Source organism: Macrobrachium rosenbergii, chromosome 14, assembly GCF_040412425.1.
Source record: "Macrobrachium rosenbergii isolate ZJJX-2024 chromosome 14, ASM4041242v1, whole genome shotgun sequence".
In the NCBI taxonomy this organism is placed as follows: Eukaryota; Metazoa; Arthropoda; class Malacostraca; order Decapoda; family Palaemonidae; genus Macrobrachium; species Macrobrachium rosenbergii.
The window spans coordinates 3,404,345-3,428,180 of record NC_089754.1 but is presented as its reverse complement, the minus strand read 5'-3'; the positions used below and the strand labels follow the sequence as shown (position 1 = coordinate 3,428,180).

At 42.2% G+C, this 23,836-nt stretch overlaps 2 protein-coding genes across 2 annotated transcripts in view; one reads left to right on the top strand and one right to left on the bottom strand.

Moving 5' to 3' along the window:
* LOC136845693 (uncharacterized) overlaps nt 1-23,836 on the top strand; it is a 145,795-nt gene that overhangs the window by 9,688 nt on the left and 112,271 nt on the right. The gene's annotated exons all lie outside the window — the stretch shown is intronic.
* Nucleotides 20,340-21,548, bottom strand: LOC136845671 (uncharacterized). Its single transcript, XM_067115820.1, has one exon. It carries the CDS (start codon nt 21,546-21,548, stop codon nt 20,340-20,342), a length of 1,209 nt encoding a protein of 402 aa, XP_066971921.1.

The following is a 23,836-nucleotide window of genomic DNA, read 5'->3' as shown; positions in this document are numbered from 1 at the left end:
TCTTCCTCAACACCTGTGTCTCTCGTGAGTTTAAGTCGAAGCTGAACCCGGCCCGAATAGTCACTCGGTCTGTGCCTTCAGCACCTTATGGTACTTACTCCTCCCTATCCTTTGTACTTTTTACTTTGATATTATTTGTATATATGTATAAAGTTTTTTTTTTTTTGTACTTAATTTTAGCCCGAGTTTTTATTTTAACTTTTAACTTCTATTTTTATAGCTTGAAAATGGGACTTTAGTCCTGAAACGTCGCAGCAACAATAAAGTACCTTGAAAAGGAATAATGGAATGATCCTTCACCCTAACCTGCTGATGTCTACCGGTTGATAGAACCCCTCTCAATCCTCACTATATATATAATATATATATATATATATATATATATATATATATATATATATATATATATATATATATATATATATTTATATATATATATATATATATATATTATATATATATATTGTTTTGTCTTTTTGTTCGGTTTAACAGATGGATTAGTGTCATTAGTACTTTGCTTCTTTGTTTTTGAGGAGTTCTTTCTGGTGGTCATTTCTTATCATCTTGAAGTTCAGGAACATCATTTTGGTGGTTTTTTGCTCACTCTTTTATGATGTGTAGGTTAATTTCCTCATTTCCATTTGTGATAGCACATCATATGGGTTTGAGTCTTTAATGCTAAATTCTTTCTGGAGTGCATTTTGTTTGTTCAGTTATTTTTCTAATCTTGTATATTGTTTATTTGTTCTACTTTCGTGTGCCTTATGATTATTTTGATTTTGGTTATTTTGTTGGTCATAATTTTGTACATAGGGTTTTGCTGGAACATTTAAACTCCTGTTTAGCTTCTCTTACAAACATTTCAGTTCTATCTTTAAGTATTTCTAGCTCTGACTGGGCTTTGCATGACACTTATTTATATAGATGAGGTGTAATATAAATACCTGTTGAGGGGAAGACGCATCTTCATTGTACGACAACTTGACTACAAGTAAGAACAATACAGCAGACAGTTTGTCAGCATCACGAGTGCATTCAGGCATATAGTCCAGCAGACATACAAGGTTACAACATCCCTCTTTCTACAAAAGATAAGAATCAATTACAAAAAGAACAACCAATACCCTAATAATGTACACAGAAAAATAATGTTCAGAATATTTATTGCATGAAAAAGACAATTACAAGGCATATGGAAATTACATAATCAATAATAATTAACAAAATATAAAATCAGTGAAAATTGGTATTTAACATTACTCTATTAGCCTGGAGGGTTTCTTAACATTTCTGGTAGACCTCCTAACGCTAGTAAATGCGTTTTCAACAGGTATATCACTACGAAAATAAATGAGGTAATTTTTATCCCTGAAAGACACTTCAGTTTCAGTTCGGCTGACAATGCCTTAATTATCCCTTTCTGTTTCAATAGGAGGGTACAGTAGGCTACATTAGTAGGGCCAACATTATTTTCTCTAAGCTCAAATTTTTTACTGGCACTATGACTTGATTCCTTCAAAAAACCTTCTGTTTCTCCTTAATACATTACCATTACACATTTCAACGTCATATGATCTTGGGTCAATACATTTTTGCCTAATAGCACCTGGGGCCCAGGAATGCTCATTTGGTTGTTGTACTAACACCTTTATACCAGGTAGCAACTCTGGTAGTTCAGAACCTGCATGTTGATTATGTACGCTCCTCTCAATGGCCCCTGCTTCGAGCGTCACGGCAAGATTTCGTAAAACAAGGAAGGTGTACTTGAGGCAGGTTACTAAAAGGCGCCATTCCCGTCAACAACATTTACTGACGTTAAGTCACACACAAAAATACAAACTAATCTTGGTAAATAAGTACCTCTCAATACAAACAATATTGAAGAATTTTAATACCAAATAATACTGCACAAATTACGAGTTAACATTGAATAATAAAAAATGTAGATTCAACATCCTCCCAACCATAGGAGTACACTGCTACTCCTATGAAAACTCTTATGACACACTGTACACAGGTTACAAATCTAGTTTCGCAGGTGCTTTTACCAAACGCCCTCTGCGAGTAGAAGATATTGGCTCAACTCTGGATTGTGAAATATCAGGATCAGAGTCATCTGCATTCACATCAGAATGATTAGAAACAGGTTTTGGCACAGATTCATCATTTACCTTGGAAACAATACAAGATACACCACCTTCGGCTTCTGTCCAAAACATTTGAAATCTCAAGATCATGCAATTTTTGTACTGGTCTGTTAATAATACCTTTAGAAGTTTTAACATCAACACTTCTTATCACACCATCTTTACCTGGTTATACTTCTATAATAACACCAAGTGGCCAGGACAACCTACGAACATTATCTTCCTTGACTAATACCACAGAACCTTTCTTTACATTACACTTAGATACAAAACCTTTAATGGCACATGGTAAATTTCTTATGTAATCAGAGCCCCATATTTCCCAAAACTTATCCAACTGTCTTTGTCGGGCAGTCTCTCGCATCCATAAATCTTTAGAAGACACACAAGAAGAATGCTCTTCAACAACTTCTGGCTGAACACCCGCAGTACGGCCAATAAGAAAATGTGAGGGGGTCAATGGATTGGATGTATCAACCTCCTCACCCACAAATATCAAAGGTCTCGAATTAATGCAAGCTTCAACCTCATGAAGGGTAGTTTCCAATTCATATCTAGATAGGCATTTGACACCTAATGTCTTTTTCAGAGCTGACTTAACTGATCGAACTAGACGCTCCCACCAACCTCCCCACCAAGGAGCATGGGGTACAATAAATTTCCACTGAGGAGCTAGTTGCTGTAATAACTGAGAAACTCCAACAAATGTCTTTGCATTATCAGAATTAAAAATTGAAGGAAGACCACATCTTGCTGTAAATCTACGGATGGCAAGGAGACAATCTGGCATAGAGAGAGAATCAGTGAGTTCTAAGTGTACAGAACGAATAACAGCACAAGTGAAAAGCAAAATATAGAATTTTTTGGAGGGCAAATCTACACAAAACAATGGCCCAGCAAAATCTAATCCTGTTACAGAAAAGGTGGGGTGGGGTTGCTGATTTAACTCTCAGTTCAGGGAGAGGAACTACAGGTTGACTACAAGCCTTGGAGTCATACCTGCGGCAAGTTACACATTCTCTACACACAGTCTTGGCTATCCTTCGAAGTCGCACAATCCAATATCCATTTCTCAATGTGGACACAAGGGTAGAAACGCCACAATGTTTCAGAAGAACATGCTGGAAACAAACTAAAGTCTTCACTACATGAGTAGAAGGAAGAATAATAGGATGTTTGCTTTCATAACACAGGTCTGAATATTCTAAACGAACTTTAATTCTCAAAAGACCATCATTATCCAAAAAAGGATCTAATTTTACTAAAGGGCTCCCCCTGTGAAGTGGTCTACCCTGAATCAGGGATTCAAATTCTCGTGGATATGCTTCCCTTTGAACACAAAGGTACAACTTACTCTTAACTTTAGTTAATTCACAATATGATAAAGGACCAGAGCATTTAACAGATTGTGGTTTGCAATTATTAATAAATCTTAAGGTCCAGGCTACTATATTAAGGGCTTTCTGAAACTTACTCCATCTAGAAAATTCAAATACTTGGGAAAATGTATCCACAGTTATACAAGCTACTACATTTTCCTCAGAACTTTCATCCCTTAATGAAATCCTTAACTGTTCAGGTTGAAGCAAAGACAAAGACTCAGACTCTTGAAGCCACGGGTGCCTACCAGCCAAAGATCTGAAGCTACAAGGTGTTCAGCAAACACTCCTCTAGAAATGAGGTCAGCAGGGTTATCCTTTCCTGGGCAATGATACCAACAATCAGGTGATGTTAAGCTCTGAATTTCCTTGACTCGATTTGCTACAAATGGTTTCCATCTACTAGGTCTCCTTTTATCCAGGACAGTGCAACTGTAGAGTCTGTCCAGCAATATGAAGTTACATCTTCCTTAAAACAAAGGGCAGTTTTAACAAAAAACTAGAAGCTTGGCACTAAGCATTGCCCCAGCAACTCCAAACGAGGCAGTGAGACCTTCTTTATAGGAGCTACCTTACCTCTGCTCATAACAAGGGAAGCTTTAAAGGAACCATCCTGCAAAGGAACTCTCAAATATACACAAGCACCATATCCCTTTTCAGATGCATCCCCAAAGGAATGAAGCTCTAAACCTGTTAGGTCTTTCCATGAAAGATCCTCAAAGTAACATCGCTGAACCTTCCATGAGCCAAGTTTCTCAAAACCCCTTAACCACCTTTGAAATTTACAATGCAACTCTTCAGGTAACACATCATCCCATTTAAGTCCAATTCTCCACACATCCTGAAAAAGAATTTTGGCAAACATAACAGATAGGCTAATAAGTCCAAGAGGATCAAAACATCTGGCTATTAGGCTGAGAACACTTCTCTTAGTGGACACCACACACATCTGAGACCCAACATTTACTTCACTAAATGAAAAATAATCATGAGTGGAAACCCACTGCATACCCAGGATTTTTATAGATTTATTTCCACAACAGTCATTAGGGTTTTCATTAAACTTATCTGCTAAACTCTTACAATTTGAATTCCATTTAGATAAAGACATACCAGCTTTAGACATAATCTTACAGGCTTTATCAAATTTTACACAAGCTTCAGTAATACTGTCAACTCCTGACAGCCAATCATCCACATACAGATTACAATTCAGTTCGTCAACTACTTCAGAATTAGGATATGACTTTAAATGATGTTTAATTGTAGCATTCAACAAGAATGGGCTACTCTTATTACCAAAGGGAACATGAACAAACCTCATTACACGGACAATACCCTTATTTTGCCAAAAAAACCTGTGGACATCTTGGTCTTCCCTCTGCACCTTGATTTGAAGGAAAGCTTTAGTTATGTCTGCTGTTAAAGCTACCTTCCATCTTCTAAATCATATCAACACTTCAACAAGATCAGGAGTGAGAGGAGGTCCACATTCCAAACAGTCATTCAAAGAAATACCATTATAACTTACAGCTGAAGCATCGAAAACAGGTCTTACCTTGGTAGAATTACTACTCTCATGGATAACAGGACGATGCAGTAAATAATATACAGGATATACACTAGAAATCTCAGAATGGCACTTCCTCAATAATGTCATCCTTTTCATATTCTTCAAAAACCTCATCATACCTTTCCCTTAAACCAGGAGTTTTAACAAATTTCAAATTTAAATTTTCCAACCTCTTACGTACTAGTTTTTCATTATTTTTCAAACTCTGTTTAGCAACATCAGATTTCCATGGTAAAGATACTTCATACCTACCATCAATAAACCTTACATTATCAGAAAATTTCTGTAAAACAGTACTGGATGAAAACTCATTGGATACAGTTTCTTTTGAAGAGATTCCCACAGATTCAAGATCCCAAAATTTATGTAAATCAGACTCTGATACATTATTTACACACAAAAGCTGGGAAGTTACACTTACTCTGTCCAGAAGAATATTACAAGACCCTGAGAAAACCCACCCAAACACAGATTCCTGAGCTACTAAATTTTTAGATTGTACAGTTTTATTAGGTACCATAAATCTCCACTAGGCATTTAGGCCTACCAAAATATCAACATTTACATGGCGGTTGTTCATGTAATCATCTGCTAATTGCAATTTAGAAAATGCCATTATCTCCTCATCAGGAACACTAGGGTGGAACAATGGTGCGCAAATGTCAGGTACTTCAGCTGCCATTAAAGAATGACTCTCACCCTTATAACCAACTAAACTCATCTCATACACATTACATTGGTTACTTTTGTAGTTCTGACCTATTCTTTGGTGCTGGACGGTTACAAATATCATCACATTTCTTAGGATCAGGTTTCATACTTTCTTTTGACCATACAAGTCCATAAAATTCAATAGAATCACTCAAAATATGGCACTTTTCATACCTAAACACCAAGCCATATTTTTTGGCTCCTATCATAAGCCTATGTAGTACCTGGCTGTGGTCAGCTACTGTCTTACCATATACAACAACATCATCTGCAATTCCAATAATTCCTTTACCTGCTCATTGTAGGATATCATCCATATACTTTTGGAATGCATCTTGTGACACATGTAGCCCAAAGGGTAACCTACAAAACCTGAACTTTCCAGCAGGACTATTAAAAGCACACAGCTGGCTGCTGGAATCATCAAGAGAAATACTCCAATATCCATTCGTTCTGACATGATATACAAACCATCAGACCTTTACATTAAGAATTACTTTCAGCAAAGCTGGAAATGGCTGTTGAACTTTCGAACAAGGTGGTTAGGCAGCTTAACTACCGTCCCATAGTCGGGAGTCCCGCCTGCCCGGATGTAAACATTCCAATTTGCTTTTGGTCGTCATGTGGTACAGACATGTTTCTTCACTCTCTGCCCTGACTTCCGTTGAGCTATTTTCCTTGTGAGATCTTTTCTTTTTCTTGTTTGCCTTGTGTTTTCCTTTCATAATCATGAAAGCTCATGAAGAAAATAAACCTCATAAGCCTGCCTTCCCCCAGCATGTGTGTCCTGGGGTTGGCAGGAAGAAATGTTGATGTAGACCCACATGCTCTTTGCTCTTCTTGCAGGAGGCACATGTGTTCACAGGGACTTCCTTGTACTGAGTGTAGCTCCTGGTCAGCTGAGCAGTGGGGGAGGTTTGAAGGAAGGAAATAGTACTGAAGGAAACCTTCCAAGGCGTCATCTTTGGGTTACATCCCCACGATGACTCCCTTGGTGGCTAACCCTTCGGGATCATTTCTCTCTCCCGGCAAGCTTCCCCTTCTGGCTGCCTCTCCTTCAGGAGAGGACTCCTCTTCGTTTTCTTCACTCGCTTCATCTGGGGTGGAATGATGTGGGGAGGGGGCAACCAGGATGACCTCTTCTTGGGGCCTCTCCTTGCACCAGGGGAGGGGGGGGGAATTTTTCCCCAGAGCAAGTACAGTCTCCCTTCCCCAACCCAACTTTGTCTTCAGGTATAGCGGTAGAGGCTTCTCACGGGGGCAGGCTTCAGATATTGACTGAACCTGGCTCCACCTGGGTCTTCCTGGTGTACCGTCACTGGAGGGTCTCCTGGCTCATCTCTCTGGTAGTGACCCAAGACTACTGCCACAACCAGCTCCATTACAATGACTGCATTTGCTAAGATGCCAGTGACTACTACTTCTCACCTGGGTACCCAGGTGACTGCTGCACCAGAATCTCCTCATGCAGTGCTGCTCCCACCTGGCTTCCTGGCCCCACTGTCCCAGCCAGGACCCATATGATGGTGACTTCATCCATGCCCCATATTATGGTCCCTACTCCAGCTGTTCCTAGTGTTGCTGGCTCCTGGGCTTTCCTGGCTTCTCCACCTGCCCCAGCTATCCCGGTCACCCCAGTCCTGGCTCCTGGCTTACCTGGCACTCAGCCCATCCTGGCTTCTCCACCCACCCAGGCTGTTCCAGTTGCCCAAGTCACTGCTCCTGGCTTCCCTGGATCCCGGGCTGTACTGACTGCCTCAGTCTCCTCTGTTGATGTTTTCACTGCCCAGGTCACTTCCGCTACCCTGGCCACCTGGCCACCCTGGCTGCTCCTATGACTTCTGCTGCTCCCTCCTGGATGGGGGACTTGACCACCATCCTGAAGAGATTACAAAGAAGAAGTCGAAGAAGAGGTGTCATCTTTGTCTTCATCGTCCTCTTCTTTGTCATCATCGTCTGTTACCTCCTCCCCTTCTTCTTCCAAGGCTCATTGGTCAAAGAAGAAGGCTGTCTCTCCCCACCTAAGAAATCCCATTCTGAGACTTCTGAGGGACTGCCTCCCTCCACAGGGGAAGCAGTGAGATCTCTCGTTGGCTCATCCCATCCTTCGGGTCAGGGAACTGAATTGTTGACCCCTGGGTCTAGTGTTTCGGGAGCCACAGGTGTGCAAACCTCGGTCTGCACACCCGCTGCTGAACCTAAGAAGTCCGCTTCGAAGGCTGGCACTGTGTTGGGCGCTCGTTCATGAGCCACTCCGAGTACCCAGGTCTCTAAAGAGACTCAGGTATCCCAAACCGGTACCAGAGAGTATGCTAACCGTACTGATTCAGGCACATGACGGGAGAAAGAGCCAAGACATGCAGATGTCTCGGCTCTGCCTGGTAGCGCTGCCTCTAGTGCCAAGCAAGGTTCCCAGGTAGGTGCTTTGGCCTCTCGAGTCCTAGCATCTTCTCGAGAGGCTCTGGCCTCAAAGAAGACTGGGGCTTGCCAAGAGGAGAGCACAAGTTCTCGCCAGCCAGCCACGCACTCGACTCCACCCAGTAACCGGCCACATTCGAGTGACTGGCCCAGCTCGGCTTGCGCAAACCGCTACGCTCTCCTTGGGACAGTGCTTCACTGAGGCGAAAGCATTCTCCTGGACCCAGGTTGCCGTCATCACTGTGGGTTGATGACCACTCTTGGCCTGCTCCTCCTGCTGGTGGAACCAGCAGGACCATTGGGGGTTCCCAATCCTCCTCACCTTTCCCCTCAACCTCCTGGGGTTTCCCTGGGAGGTGCAAGTCAGATAGGAGGAATTCTGGAGAATCATCTCCCCAGAATTTGACTACAAAGGCATAAAAACGTTCCTGGCTCAGTCCTCGTATCGACTAGGTCATACGCCTGCATAGTGCAGGAAGGATCCAAGGGGTCTGCCGAGGTTCTCCCTCCAGCTTGGAGAGTAGACTGCACCCTGGAAGTACCTGAGGGTCCTCTCCCCCAGGATGCAGACACCCCCAAAATAGAGGACTTATGCAGAGGTCATTGGGCTGATATGTCAGTACAACAACCTTGGGGGAGGGACCACAGCCTTGTCTGTGAATAACCTTGTTTCTGGGCAAGATAATTCACTTCGTTCGAACCGCTCAGGCAAGATGCTTCCTCCTCCTCCGCCTCAACAGAAGCGCTTTTCTACGTCCTCAGAAAGGGCATTGCTGACTAAGCAGGTTGACCCAGACCTGTTGTGTCTAGACCCTGGTCTCTTTCTGCAGCAGCTTACTTCAGAAGGGATCTCCCTCTCACGGCAAGAAGCAGCAACCCTGGAAGCCGCCGCTATGGCAGCTCTCCAGGCAGTCTCCTAGCTGGATCCGTGGTCTTTCACAGTATCCAAAGTGGCTGCCTCCTCAGGCACTATCGTGCTTGGGGAGGACTCAGCTTTCAGGAGGCTGTGCCAGTCTGGAGGTAGGGCCATCTCCTACCTTGCCCACCAGACGGCAAGCCTGTGGACGAACCTGTTGCTTAAGAGAAGAGACGTTGTCCTTTCTCACTTCGCTGGGTCTGTAGGTCCCGAGTCGGCAATGACCCTAAGAAACAGACCGTTGCTGGGTTCTGCCTCTCTCTTCCATAGAGAGCTGGTAGATGATGCGGTGGACAAATTTCATGCCGAAGACAACGACCGCCTTGTACACCAGTCAGTGGCCAAGACCTCCGGGTCTTCACGCTCCAGTGTGGCTCACCCTTTGAGCCAAGCTAGCCCTTCCTCGGCTAAGAAGTCCCAGACTTCGAAGGGTTCCTGCAGGAACACCCAGCCTTCTTCTTCCGCCGGAAAGGGAGGGCAGTCATGCCCTTTTCAGCCCTCTTTCCAGCAAAGGGGGCAAGGCGAAGAAGAAGGGGAAATGCTAGGGGTGGCCTTCCCCTCCAGCTGCTGCCAATGGTGGGGGGAGCCTATTGAGCCATTGGGCAACATGGCAGCAATACGGAGCCAAGACCTGGGTAGTGGATGTCCCTCAGGAGGGATATCTACTCCCCTTCAAGTCTCAGCCACCCCTCACCAACTCTCCGGCCCATCTCCATACCTACGTTCCTCGTTCAACAAAGGATCTCACACTCACACAAGAAGTGCAGGCCATGCTGAACAAGGGTGCTGTGGAAGTCATGTCGGATCAGTCCCCAGGCTTTTACTGTCGTGTCTTTCTCGTGGAGAAAGCTTCGGGGGGCTGGACACCAATCATAGGCCTCTCTCCCCTAAACCATTTCATTCGCCAGACTCAGTTCACAATGGAGACGGCTCATTCCATGGATGCTTCTGTCAGGGAGGAAGACTTCATGCTTACGGTGGCTCTAAAGGATGCTTATTTTCAAATACCCATCCTCCCTCAAGTACCTTCGCTTTATCCTAAGGAGAACAGTATTCCAATTCAGGGAACTCTGTTTTGGGCTCTTGACCACTCCCCAGGTGTTCACGCGAGTGCTCACCTTGGTGTCAACATGGACCCACTTGCATGGGATCTGTCTATTGAGGTATCTTGATGATTTGCTGGTCCTGGTGAGCTCCTGCTCACAGTTGCTTCAGGACAGGGATTGGCTCCTTGAATTTTGCCACGATCTAGGGATCATGGTAAATCTTGAGAAGTCAGATCTCACCCCCAAGCAGAGGATAATGTACCTGGGCATGCTAATAGATATGGTAGCAGCAAGAGTCTTCCCCTCAGACTCATGTCAGCAGGTTCAGGAAGGCAGCACAGCTGTTCCTGTCTCAACAGGAGCAGCCAGTCTTGAGACCCTCAGTCCTTTCTCATCCCTCTTTCGGAGGAGGTGAGAGAGGACCTAGACTGGTGGATGGATGACAGGAACCTCTCAATAGGAGTATCTCTACATACTCCCCCTCCGGACATGCTTCTGTTCTGCGAAACATTGACCGAGGGATGGGGCACACACTTGGAGTTGCTGACTTCGGGAGTGAGGCACCAAGACAACAAACACCTTCGTATCAACATCCTGGGACTCAAGGCAGCCTTCCTGGCCCTCCAAGAGTTTCAGGAACAAGCGATGGGGTGCTCCGTGGTTTTGATGAGCGACAACACCACGGTAGAGGCATACGTCAACAAGCAAGGGGGCCTGGTGCCCTTCTGCTTCACCAGTTGACAATGCAGGTGCATGAGCTGTCAGCCAGGTACATTCCAGGCAAGAGGAATGTAATGGCAGACAAACTCAACTGCCAGAATCAGGTTATTAAGACAGACTGGTCCCTTCACCCAGGCATCGCGGAGTGGTTATTCAATCTGTGGGGACGTCCAGTCATAAATCTGTTCACCACCCAGCGCAACAAAAACCTTCAGGTCTTCTGTTCAGTCGTGCTGGACCTATGGGCTGCTGCAGAGGATGCGTTCCAACACCTGTGGGACAACCTCAATGTCTACACCTTTCCTTCATTTTGTCTGATTTACAGGGTGATCAGCCAAGTGATGATCACTTAAAATCTCAGGATGATTCTGGTGGTTCCCAAATGGCCCCAGGCCGTTTGGTATCCAGATCTGCTAGCTCTTCTTTCCGAGGCACCAAGAATCAACCCCACATAGAGCAGTACCACCAGGCAGCGCAGCTTGTCTTCACAACTGCCAAGCGAGAAGCTTTTCGCATCGCGCAGCAACAGAGATGGCTGGACACCTCAGGCAGTTCTCTGCAGCGGCATACTAGGGAAAGTGGGCCATCCTCTGTGTCATAGATGAGATATCTCTCCGGTTGGAGCTACTGTTCAGAAGGTCACAGACTTCCTCGTCTTTTGTCGTCAAGAGAAGCTTCTCTCCATTTCAGCCATAAAAGGCTAAAGTGCCACACTTGGCCTGGTCTTGCGGCTGAAGGGGGTAGATATTTCCTCTTCTTTTGAGATTTCTCTACTAATGAGAAGCTTCGAGAGGTCTTGCCCACCCAGGGACCTCAGGCCCCCCACGTGGGATGTGACTTTCATTCTAAGGAGCCTGACTCGTGCACCGTATGAGCCTTTACGAGAGTCGTCAGACAGGGATCTGACCCTCAAGACCGTCTTCCTGCTTGCCTTGGCATCAGCGAAGAGAGTAGGAGAACTTCACGGACCTTTCTTCGATGTTAAACACTCGAGAGGATGCGGATCAGTTACGCTCGATTTTGTCCTGGACTTCATAGCGAACACTCAGAACCCATCGGTCCCTGACGCTAGGTTAAAGTCCTTCACGATCCCCCCCCAAGAGGACTTTGTTGTTAATGACCAAGACGAGATGCTACTGTGTCCTGTTAGAGTGCTGTGGCGCTGTCTGAAGAGAACTTGCCATCTTCGGCCTGAGTGTTGATGACTCTTCGTTAGTGCTTACTCGACCAAGAAAGAGGTGTCCAAGAACACAGTTTGTTTCTGGCTTCATGAGACGATTAATAGAGCATACTCTACTTCTGGAGAAGACGACACTGGTAACTTCCTCCCGAAAGCTGACAAAGTCAGCATTGGTCTGACCCGCTCGTTCGGGACGAACCTTTATTTTCCTCAGGTATTGAAGGTAGGGGTGTGGTCTCAACAGACCACCTTCACTTCTTTCTACTTTCGGGATATTGCCCACAAGTCCTTGGACACCTTTTCCTTGGGACCTGTGGTGGCTGCTCAACAAGTTATGTAGCTTACCCAGCTCCTCTAGCAGGACAGGTTGCATCTCATCTAAGATGTGCGGTTGTGGATGCGAGAATGAGTGTGGGGGTGACTGGCCTCTCCTTCTCTTCATCCTGGCTCTCCTCCAGTGGGCAGAGAGCGGATTCGAGCCTTTACATACTGGATCTGGTGGTCGATGCAGGTAAGCCAATACTTCAAGCTTCCGCTCTGTTTCCTTGCAGGACTATAGAAGCAAAAACCCGTCCTTCCTCTAGCAAGGGGAGGAAGATCATGACAATAAGACAAACCCAGTACTGATATTTGCCTTACTGTCCCCAACTTGTAAGGTTCTTCCTACCCTATTTTATATGAAATGACGTCTTCCTCATTCTTATAAAGAGACCCAGAAGCCTGACAATTGATCTCACATTTCCTACAAACCGGTCAATTTGTCAGAGGCAGATTTCCCTTCCTCGCTCTGTCAACCAGGAAGGGAACCCCAGGTATGGCAAACTCCAGCCAGTTCTAGCGACTCACTCAGATTCCTCCCTCCAACCAGTGAGTCTTCCTAATGTAAAGGACCGATGGTTTGTATATCGTGTCAGAACAAATCACAATTTTTTAAAATAAAGTGTATTTTTCCTAACTATACCAGCCTGATATCCTTTACGTTACATTTTCATGCCCAACTTATGCCACCCCTCAATCTGACACCTGTGCCGGAAAACAAACCACCTTGTTTGAAAGTTCAATGGCCGTTTCCAGCTGCGCTATAAGTAATTGCTAATGTAAAGGACTTCAGGTTTGTATAGTTAGGAAAAATACAATTTACTTTAAAAAAATTGTGATTTTTACAGTTTAGGTACATATGTCTTGCTTCTCTATTTTGATCAAAAGTTTTTATTTCCAGTGGAAGATCTTGTCCTTCAAATTTAATTCAGCTAATCTTAGGAGGCTTGGGTATTACAGCTCTTGCAGTCTTACACATTATTGTACTTTTTTTGATAGCGAAGTCGCTTGTTTCGTCCTCAAGGAGTTACCTTCCATGGGTCGACCAGAGCTCCATGGTGATCAAACTAATATCAAAGAATTCTCTTTTAGTTGGTCTCATGGCCATATATTGTGTCATAATGATAAACACTATAAAACGTGATGGTGTATTTAATGGACTCAAAGATAAAGGGGCACTTTCCCATATCTTACAGCAAAGCTGTACCCAGGTTCTTCTATCGCCAAAGCCTGCTAAAAGAAGAATTTATTATTGCACATGTGCAGTCTGCCATATTGTCAACAACAGACTGGCACAAAGACCAAACAACCATTATCTTCTCTGGTCAACACCAAACGGTTTAGTTCTTTACCAGTGCTCCAAAAACTTGACATTTTCTCCAATTCTCATTATAGGAACATCTGAAGGAGCAAGTTAAGTGTTTAGTTTTAAGTTCCAGTTTTAAACTTTTGGAACTGGTAATTAATTTGTGTGTAAAAGCCAAAACCCCAGAGTTTCTTGCTAACACATGGTCGGTGCCTAGTCATAATTGCTGATTGGTAATTCTGAAAAGCACAAATTGTTTTAGAGAATTTGTCATTCTAATTAGATGTTTTACCTAAAAGAAATGTTCCACAATTTATCATTATTATAAAAAATCCTTTTAGATTACACAATGTCTACGATAATCTAGACAGTAGATTACATCAGATTAAGTGAGAATAACTTAGACTAGACTAATAGTGGATGTTGTCTGTAGCCTAGAACCTAGGATTACATATCCTTAAGTGTGAAGTAAATAACCTGGATTAGGTAGTAACCTAAATTAAGGTAAGAAGTAGCCTATCCCAGACCAAGGACCCTAGAATTGGATAATAGCAACAATTTGGGCAGGATAAAATGGTAGCCTAGCTCTAAGGTTATATATTAGTAAAATTTTTTCTTTTATATAGCCTAAACACTTGAGCATGACCTAAATAATCCAGACTAGGCAGTACCTTATATTAGGTTAAGTGATAACCTTTTAAGAAACAACCCATTATTAAGGGTACATATTAAGGTAATTGTGTTTTATGTAACTTGTACCCTCAAGTGTGAATTAAATAACGTGGCTTAGGGAGTAGCCTAGATTTCAGTAAGTAAGAACCTTTAAGTGATAGCCTAGCTATAAGGTTACAAATTAGTGAGTTACTGTTTTACATAGCCTATACATTTAAGGGTGATCTAAATAATCTGGATTAGGCAATACCTTATGCTAGGATAAGAGAGAACATTTTAAGAGATATCCTATTATTGGCCTAAGCTGTAGTTTAGACCAAATAGCGTAGAATTATATATAAACAGTACCCTAGGCTTGACAATATGATAACTTAGTTTTACGACTCGGTAGCCTATCTGTAAGGCTACATATTAGTGTGGTTCTTATGTAGCCTTTTAAGGATAAAAGTGACATAAACCTAGACCAGGCAGTAACATAACCAGATTAAGTAGGAACCCCTTTTTAATGGAATATCCTACTATTAGCCCAAAATAGTAATTTAGATTAAATAAAGCAGTGGCCAAATATCAGATAAAAGGGTAGTCTTGGCCGGATAAAACAGCAAACTAGATTATAAGAGGGTTCTTTCCTGTGTAGTTTATATCCTTAAGTGTGATTTAAGTAAGCCTAGACTAGGCAGTGGCCTAGAATAGGTTAAGCGAGGACCCTCTAAGAAATCCTCTATTCTTAGCCTAATGTTGATTATGCTACAAGCATTAACCTAAGCCATATAAAACAGTAGCTTGGGTTAGTTATAAAAATGAGTTTATAGCAGTGAGCCTAAATGGCATGACGTTCAAAATTAAATTTTACATAGTCTTTGCAAAAGTCCTAACATTGAATAGTAATACAACTATATACTGTACCAAAACTAACAAAAATCTTAAGATTGTTTAAGCTGACATAGATATTTAACACATATAACAACATGGTAAATAAAATATATTATGGCTACACACTTGTAAACAAATTAGCCTGTAATAGTGAATATACTATCTATATATAAGGATTATAGACAATTAGCACTAACAAGTTTGGTTTTTGCCAGTGGGTACAGCCCATACAACCTGCCATGAGCATAGTCCTGGCAAAAAACAAGGGAAATTTGGTTGTTCACCAGATATGTGCAAAATTTTCAGCATGCTCCTAGCAGCAAATTTTAAGGATGAAAGCTCATTTTAAGCTATCTCGATGGGTCCTGTAGGGTTTGGTAGGGGTGAGGAAGGGGAGATTATGTCTTCCCAGCAGAACTCCAGCAGCAGATATTTAACCCTTTTTCAAAACAAGATCTATGTTTGGGCCAAAACCCAGTAACATCAGTCCCTGGTACCTCCCAGGTTAACCTTGTAGAGGAAGTAAAGGAATCTTAACATGAGGGTGACATTCCTACTAATGAACATGAAGTGGACATTCACTGAAACGGCCCTGCTGAACCCAGAAGGATCAGGGACACATATTTCAGCTAACCATGGGAGAAACCTTCCAGAAGGAATTCTATCTCCCATGCAGCTATCAGATGCTGAAGAGAATCTTTCCCTCAAAAGTGATACTAGGATCCACCCTGGACCTACTTATGTAAGTGGGTCCTGGATCCACCTAACCCTGACTGAAATAATTACATTTTCCCAGGGATATAGTAACTCACCCAGGACTTCTTCCCCTTAGTTAACAGGCAGTTACACTTCTGTTGTTGAAGCTCAGCCAGATTGTGCCTCCTCCAAAAGGGATACACAGTTTGTGACGTTTTATCAATTCCATAAGGAAATTATGAATACATCTGAGATGTCCTTGCGACAGAACAGCAATATATAAGGAACATGTTACATGATTCCAAAAAGGAAATTAGATCAGTCCTGTACACCCCTAAGTGCAAAATACTGCACCTGTAACCGAAAAGTGAGAGTGGATACAAATTCTGCCCAAACAAGCTCCAGTGATAGAATTCCGACTGGAAACAACTAAATGGTCAGTTTGGACTACAAAACTTCAGATCAAAACATAATAGGGGCTCCAATACTCACCCCTGATGATAATGATAATCCTTGGTGAGACGCCTCAATGTGCATTTTCTCTCCTGATGGTAAGTATCTAATTAATGAGAGAAAAACTATGATCGAACTTGTACATGTAGAATTTAGAAACAGGGCAGCATTCCCTAATACAGAATGGCACTTGATACCACCTTCGGCAGACATGGAGAAACCACTAAAAGAAACAGTTCTCCTACTTGTGCCTAGAGCATTAAAAGCTATAGAAGACACCCTTTACCCAGTCAGTGGAAAATAGATCTCTGCTTCTATTTTGAGTAAATGTCCCAATTTGCTCATCAAGTAGCCCCAGCCTTATGTCCCTTCACTTTCAAAATAATTAATCATGTGTTGGCAGATTTTCAGAATTTTGTAGTGACTAGAAAATGACAGACAGTGGCAGACTTAAAGCCATTTGCCACGGTCACCCCAGTCTCAAATAATTCCACCAAGGAATGGGCAACACTTCAACTCCCTTTTAAATGGAAAAAAGCTCCCTGTAGATATAGCTACTCAACAGTCTGGGACCTCTATGAGAAGAATCTCAGAGGGGAGAGCTTCAGCAGAATTTCATGCTAGGATCCGCCTCCTTAGTATTATAACCTCTACCACCTTGCTGGAAGTTGCCACCAAAAGGCTTCCAGAAGATTTCATAACACTTTTTGCTGTTGTGGCCAAAAGTATCATGAGAACCCTATGGGAAGCACCCTATTACTTTCTAGAATGGTGCATGGAAGCACAGATGGAAACACTGGAGGGCTCAAATAAGTCACTCCCCAATGTGAATTCATTGTTACGCTCTAACCCCTTCTGTAAGGACCTGTTTGAGGAGTCTGTTGTGGTTCAACTTAATGAGCAAGCCCGCCAACAGAATTGTGCTGTGTACGCTCTCTTGGGAAAAGGGGAATTCAGGAAACAAAAAACCCGAAACTTACCTTTAGCCAAGACAAAACAGGCTCGCTGTGATAAAAAATCATATGTCTTCAGTCACCCCCAAAAGTTTTTCCTCAAAAACAGGTAGGTGGTCAGAAGGGATAACTCCTTACAAAGGAACAACAGCAGCAGCAAGGAAATCCTTTTCACAAGGTCCGAAGACCCTCTTATAGGGGAAAAGGAAAAGCAACACCTGGAATGCCTATCATGGGAAAAAGCAGAGGGAGAGGTGGATACCAATAGGAATTGTATGGTCAGGGGTCGGCTTCAACGACATCACAGGCAATGGAAGCCTACCCCTTGGCGACACAGCATTATTCTCAATGGGCTGGGGTGGGAATGGTCTCATCCCCCCCATCCTTGAAAGGGGTTCTTCCAAAAATCAGACCTCTCTCTGGAAAATTACGTGCAGAAGGCCCTGTTAAAGGGAGCCATAGAGAAACGTGTATATTCGCCATCGAGCACATCTGTTCAGTGTCCTCAAAAAGGATTCCTCCGAACAAAGAGTGATCCTTGACCTATCAACATTGAACAAGCACATTGTTGTCAAAATTTTCGGATGACTATCATTGCCCAAGTATGCTCAGTCATTCCAAAAGGGAACTGGAAAGCTTCTATAGACCTGAAAGATGCATACTGGCACATCCCTATCGCCATTCCTTTCCACCCCTTCCTATGGTTCCAGATAGGGAAAGATACGTACAGGTTCCAAGTCATGCCCTTTGGGCTAAACATTGCCCCAAGAGTTTTTACAAAATTAGCAACGGTAGTTGTTAAGAGAAGTCAGACGAGAAGGAATACAACTAATAGCCTACCTAGACAATTAGTTAATCTGGGGGCACACAAGAAAACAGTGCTTGATAAACCTAAGAGCAGTGGTCAACAGACTCCAGTCAAAAGGTTTTCTAATAAATTGGAAAAAAATCCCGCCTAATGCCCGGCAGACATTTTCAGTGGCTGGGACTGTGTTGGGATTCTCTTCACAGCCAGTTGTCTCCCCCCATCAATACTCAAAACAGAATAAGGAAAGATCTCAAAACGTTCCTTGCACAGCCCAGAGTTTTCAGATGGCAGTTAGAACATGAGATGGACCTCCTGCAGTTAGCATCAGTAATAGATCTAATACTCAGGTGCAAATAAAAAATGTGAACAAATTCTGGCTATCACATGCAAGAAAAAAGATGCAAAACTGACATAAAAAAAATAAAAAAGTTGGGGAGATACTTCGGCCTGAGTCTCTGGCAAAACAGGTAACCCTGACTTCTCCATCTGTAAGAGTGGCAATACACACAGATGCCTCGTTGACAGGTTAGGGAGGACATTGGGAAGATCGTCAGGTGGCAGGAAGGTGGTCAACTACTCTGAGGAATTGTCATATCAATTTCCTGGAGCTGATGGCTGTCTTTTTGTTTCTCAAAAACTTAAACCTCCAAAAGAGACACATTTTGTTGGTTCTTGACAACATGACTGCAATGTCCTGCATCAAGAGGTCGGGATCACTTTCACCTCCTCCCAGTATGTATGTAATGCTAGACATCCTCCGGATGGCGCAAGCAAGGAAGTGGCACTTGTCTGCAATTCACTTCATAGGGTCTCTCAATGTAACAGCACACTCTTTATCAAGGAAAATGACAGCCTCAACAGAGTGGATGTTGGACAACCACTCTTTTCAAACAATAGCCAACATGCTCCCACAACCGGAAGTGTGCCACATACGAGAATCACAAACTTCCAGTGTAGGCATCTCTGAACTTGAACAATCAAGCAACAGCAAGAGATGCCTTCCTACAAGACTGGAGCAAATGGAAGACAATATACATTTTCCTCCACTGTCCCAGATTTCCGAAGGTCATGAGCAAGCTTCTAACCTTCAAATGAATGGGTTTCACAGACAGTGCAAGTGCGATTTTTGCAATTATTCTGTAACGAAGACTCGTATCAGTACGAGATTTTGCTATAGTGTATTACACCCAGTGAGGAAATTTATAGGAGTATCATGAATCATTTATTGTAAATAATAAAGACTTTTGTACCTATACCAAGAGGCAAAACTCATTAGCCAAGCAAGAAAACGAACACCAGCTTAGAAAAGCTGCGCCTACCTACCATCCCCTTCACCTCCAACCCCCTTCTTCCTCCCCTCTCCTTTCTTCCCTCACCTGCCCTACGTCCTTCCTCCTTCCTTCTCTCTCTCTCTCTCTCTCTCTCTGAAAAGTTGCTTTGATTTAAACATATTTTTACGAATTTTGTATATCTATCTAATAATAATAATTGACATTGTTGTATAAATGTAACGATTCACTGGTTGTTACCCTCCAGTTAACTGATCTATTTATACACTGATTTGCTCTCTCTCTCTCTCTCTCTCTCTCTCTCTCTCTCTCTCTCTCTCTCTCTCTCTCTCTCTCTCTCTCTCTCTGTCAGTTTCTACAAATGTGGGAGTGGTACAGAGGCTTAACCATTTTCCTTTTGCCCCATGCTTAAATTTAAAGTGTTTTATATAGTTTGCCCCATGCTATATATAATATATATATATATATATATATATATATATATATATATATATATATATATATATATATATATATATATATATATATCATAATATAATGTCTTTGAATATAAATCAAATATAATGTCAACAATATGCAATTGTACACCATTATATCATTGCTTATTTCGGTATTGGGTATGAGCGTAGATGATAGGTATTCATAGGAAATGAGAAACAAAATTTTTATTTCACCTAATATCACATATATTCGCCCCCAACCCCACCCTTTCCCCCCCATGAAAACTTATAACGCTCTGTAAGGACTGAATTGAATTTGATTGAATATTTGTATCAATCGATAACGGGACTCGAATGTGGGTAGGATATAATCCTTCATATTTAATTTTCTTTGAAGGTTTCTTTTTTATTTTTTATTTTTTTTTTTTTATTTTTTTTTTTTTAGTCTTCATCGCTTTCTAAGAGCAAGTCAACTTCATCGTCAGTGTCACTGTCAAGACTAATAATGACAGGATCAATACTGTCATGCATGTTATCTGTTGAACGATAACTGTCCTCAAAAGCTCGTGATCGACGTACTGCCCCTGCCCATACATCGCCAGTGACAGAGAGCCTTGCTTCCTCCAATCTGGCCTGCAGGTCTGCTCGGGTGAAACGTTGGAGTGAGGAGCGCACGTATCGTTTCATGTGTCCCCACACCTGGTTGATTGCACTGAGCTCGGGATGTGCGGGCGGCAGGTGGACGATTTCGTGACCCCATTCCCGAATGGTGTTATCTACCTTGTACTCAGGCACTGGCCTATTTTGACGGCATATGTAGAGGAGTTCAGGTCTTGTAGCATGCTGTGGGAAAGATATATTTCTGCGCTGTAACCATTCAATGAGGTCAGATTTCCTGGTAGCAGTGGTGGGACAATGACTCTCTTCAGTCATTATACTATGGTGTGGAGCATTGTCCATCACTAATATCGAAGGCTCCTCTAGGAGTGTCAGGAGCTGAGTTGTTAGCCACCGTAGGAACATTTCGCCATTCATTTCCCTGTGGTAATCGCCGCTGGTATTTTTAGCAGGGAAGCAGAGGAAGGAGCCCTCAATGAAGCCATCAGCTGTACCACTTGCGACTACCATGAAAGGTTCCCCCTCTCCTGATGGCACCTGACGGCTGTAATTGGCACTGGTATTTGGCTGTGTGGTATCCACCCATTCCATGTTATGACTCATTCTGGTTGTGAACCACGTTTCATCCAGGTACACTACCTCCCTGCCGTCTTCCCTGTGTCTTTGAAGGTCCCGCAGGGAACGTATCCTTTGGCACATGATGTCAATCGACTCCTTCCTGACATACATCTTGCGCTGAGTGGTCTTATACTCGATTCCCATTTTGTGGAGTAAGCGCCATAGTGAAATCTTTGAGGTACTTTCAGGGATGATACTTTCTTCCTTCAGGTTCTGTGCCAGGGATGCGAGAGTAAAAGCCTGCTTGGCAACAAACTTTGTATGGATGTGCCGACGTATGGCTCCTACAGAGAAACTGTCAAAGATAGGCTGTGCTGGAGGCGTTGGTGGTGTGACGGGCCGTGGCCTCAGGTGCGGACTTATATTGGGGCCAGCCTCAGTCCTGCGATACACAATTGAATGCACCGTCCCCATATATGATTAAAATAAATCATAAAATATTTAAGGCTGCTACAATATGCAACAATCAAATTAATAGTATTTTTCATATTAAATATTATTATATATATATATATAATATATATTAGTATTTTCATTAACATGAGACCATTTTTAAAATGCAAGGATGCCATCGATTTTAAACTTTTACCTTGTTTAATCAGTTTCTTTTTTGCCTTTCTCTCTGAAACTGGGTTTTGGGTCTTTTACCTTCCCTCAAGGGTTGTTATTGTTTTATATTGGTACTCCACCCATAAGAATTGTTTCAATGCTTTTCATGTTTGTGATGGTTTTTCGGCCATTGATCTGTGCCACGTCCATTTGCCCCTCTCCCAGAGCTACATTGTGGCATTATCTCAGGAGTTCTGTTCATCCGTCAATCCAGTTTGCTATAAATTTTGGCAGTCTCACGGCAGTTTACCTTTTGAAAGAGGATACTTCTTGTTGCACACTGTGTTCAATGAAACTTTGTGTGCTAAAACCCTTAGTTTGAAAATGGAGTGCATGTCCTGTTGCTGGAGGCTTGGACTTGGTGCCTCACCCCCAATCTACCCGTTTTCTTCTTCATTTGGAGGAGAGCTCAGCATTTGCTCAAACGGCCCATCAAGATGCTCTGTATTCTCCTGCCTCAGCTTTCACTCGCCCAAGGCTTGGAACACGTGGAAGCCCTTTTGAAGAAAGAGTAAGTTTTATTATTATATATCTGTTATCGTCATTAGTTTCTCTGTGCGTCGGAAAATCTTTTGTAACGTCAGTTGTACCAGTGTGCCAGCGTGCTTTCAGTGCAAGGAATGCCTTAGTGTTTGTTAGGCATTGTGAAACCAAAATATTGGATCCTTGTTAATATTTTGCAATGTATGTATTTCATACAAGGTATTAACTGAATATGGTATATATATATACAAGGTTTTCCTTTCCCCTGGATTCCTACTATCGTATCTGGAAAGAGTGTTTTTCTTACTTCCACTGTTTACTTTCTCTTATTTCTTAGCATTTAGTTAAAAATTGAGAAGAGATTGATTTGTTGTTGTGTGTGTGTGCTGTGTTTTTTTTTCTCCCCATCATTCAGTTTTCAGAGGGGGTTCTTTTGCTATGTGTTTTTTGTTCTAAATTATTGTTAATTTAGTTTGTTCTTTGTGTATCCTCTCTGAGATTGTGCTCTTTGAGTGTTGATTTGTGGCTAATGCCTTTGAGATCTGAAATGAGGTTTGAACCTTAAAAACTTCAGACCATCTTGAAGTTCAAACAATATATACAATAGTCATTTTCCTATCAGTCATATATATGTCTATATATATATCATGTACTATATATATCTCAATATATAATAATTATATATATACCATATATATATATATATATATAATATATATATATATATATATATATATATATATATATATATATATATATATATATATATATATATATATATATATATATATATTAGAGAGAGAGAGAGAGAGAGAGAGAGAGAGAGAGAGAGAGAGAGAGAGAGAGAGAGAGAGAAATGAGCAAATCAATGCATAAAGAAATCAGTCATCTGATAGGTAACAACCGATTGAATCGTTACATAGCTACAACAATATAAATTATAATTAGATAGATAGATAGATAGATAGCTTGCTTGATATTAAAAAAATCATACAAAATAAGTTGAAACTTAAGCTACCTTCCGAGAGAGAAAAAGAGAGAGAGAAAGAGAGAGCTTGAAGGGAGGGGGAGGGCAGGTGAGGGAAGAAAGGAGAGGGAAGGAGGGGTGGAGGCGGAGCTTTTGTATATGGTTGTTCGTTTTTGTGACTGGCTGATTGAGACTTTGCCCTTTGGTATAGGGGCAAGTGTCTTTATAATTAACAATTAATGATTCATGATACTCCTATAAATTTCCTCACTGGGTGTAATACACTATAGCAAAATCTCGTACTGATACGAGTGTTTGTTACAGAATTGCAAAAAATCGCACTTGCACTGTCTGAGAAACCCATAATAGTGCAAAAACTACGGACATCATCTATCCGACAATACCAGTCAGCATGGAAGGTTTGGTTAGATTATATTCATGCTATGAGCCCAGTTGAGATCTCAATGGAAACACTTTTAAATTTTCTCATATACCTTTTTTGAAGGCAAACGCCTTGCTGTTACAACAGTCATGGCATACAAGGCAGCATTAACGGAACCCTTGCTTTATGGACTCGGGATTGACTCTAGTATAGAAATTGTCACTTCCCTTCTCCAGTCTTTTTCACTACAAAGACCGGTCC

Excerpts from the sequence above, each read along its gene's own strand:
- LOC136845671 (XM_067115820.1), bottom strand. The coding sequence starts at position 21,548 with ATGGGGACGGTGCATTCAATTGTGTATCGCAGGACTGAGGCTGGCCCC.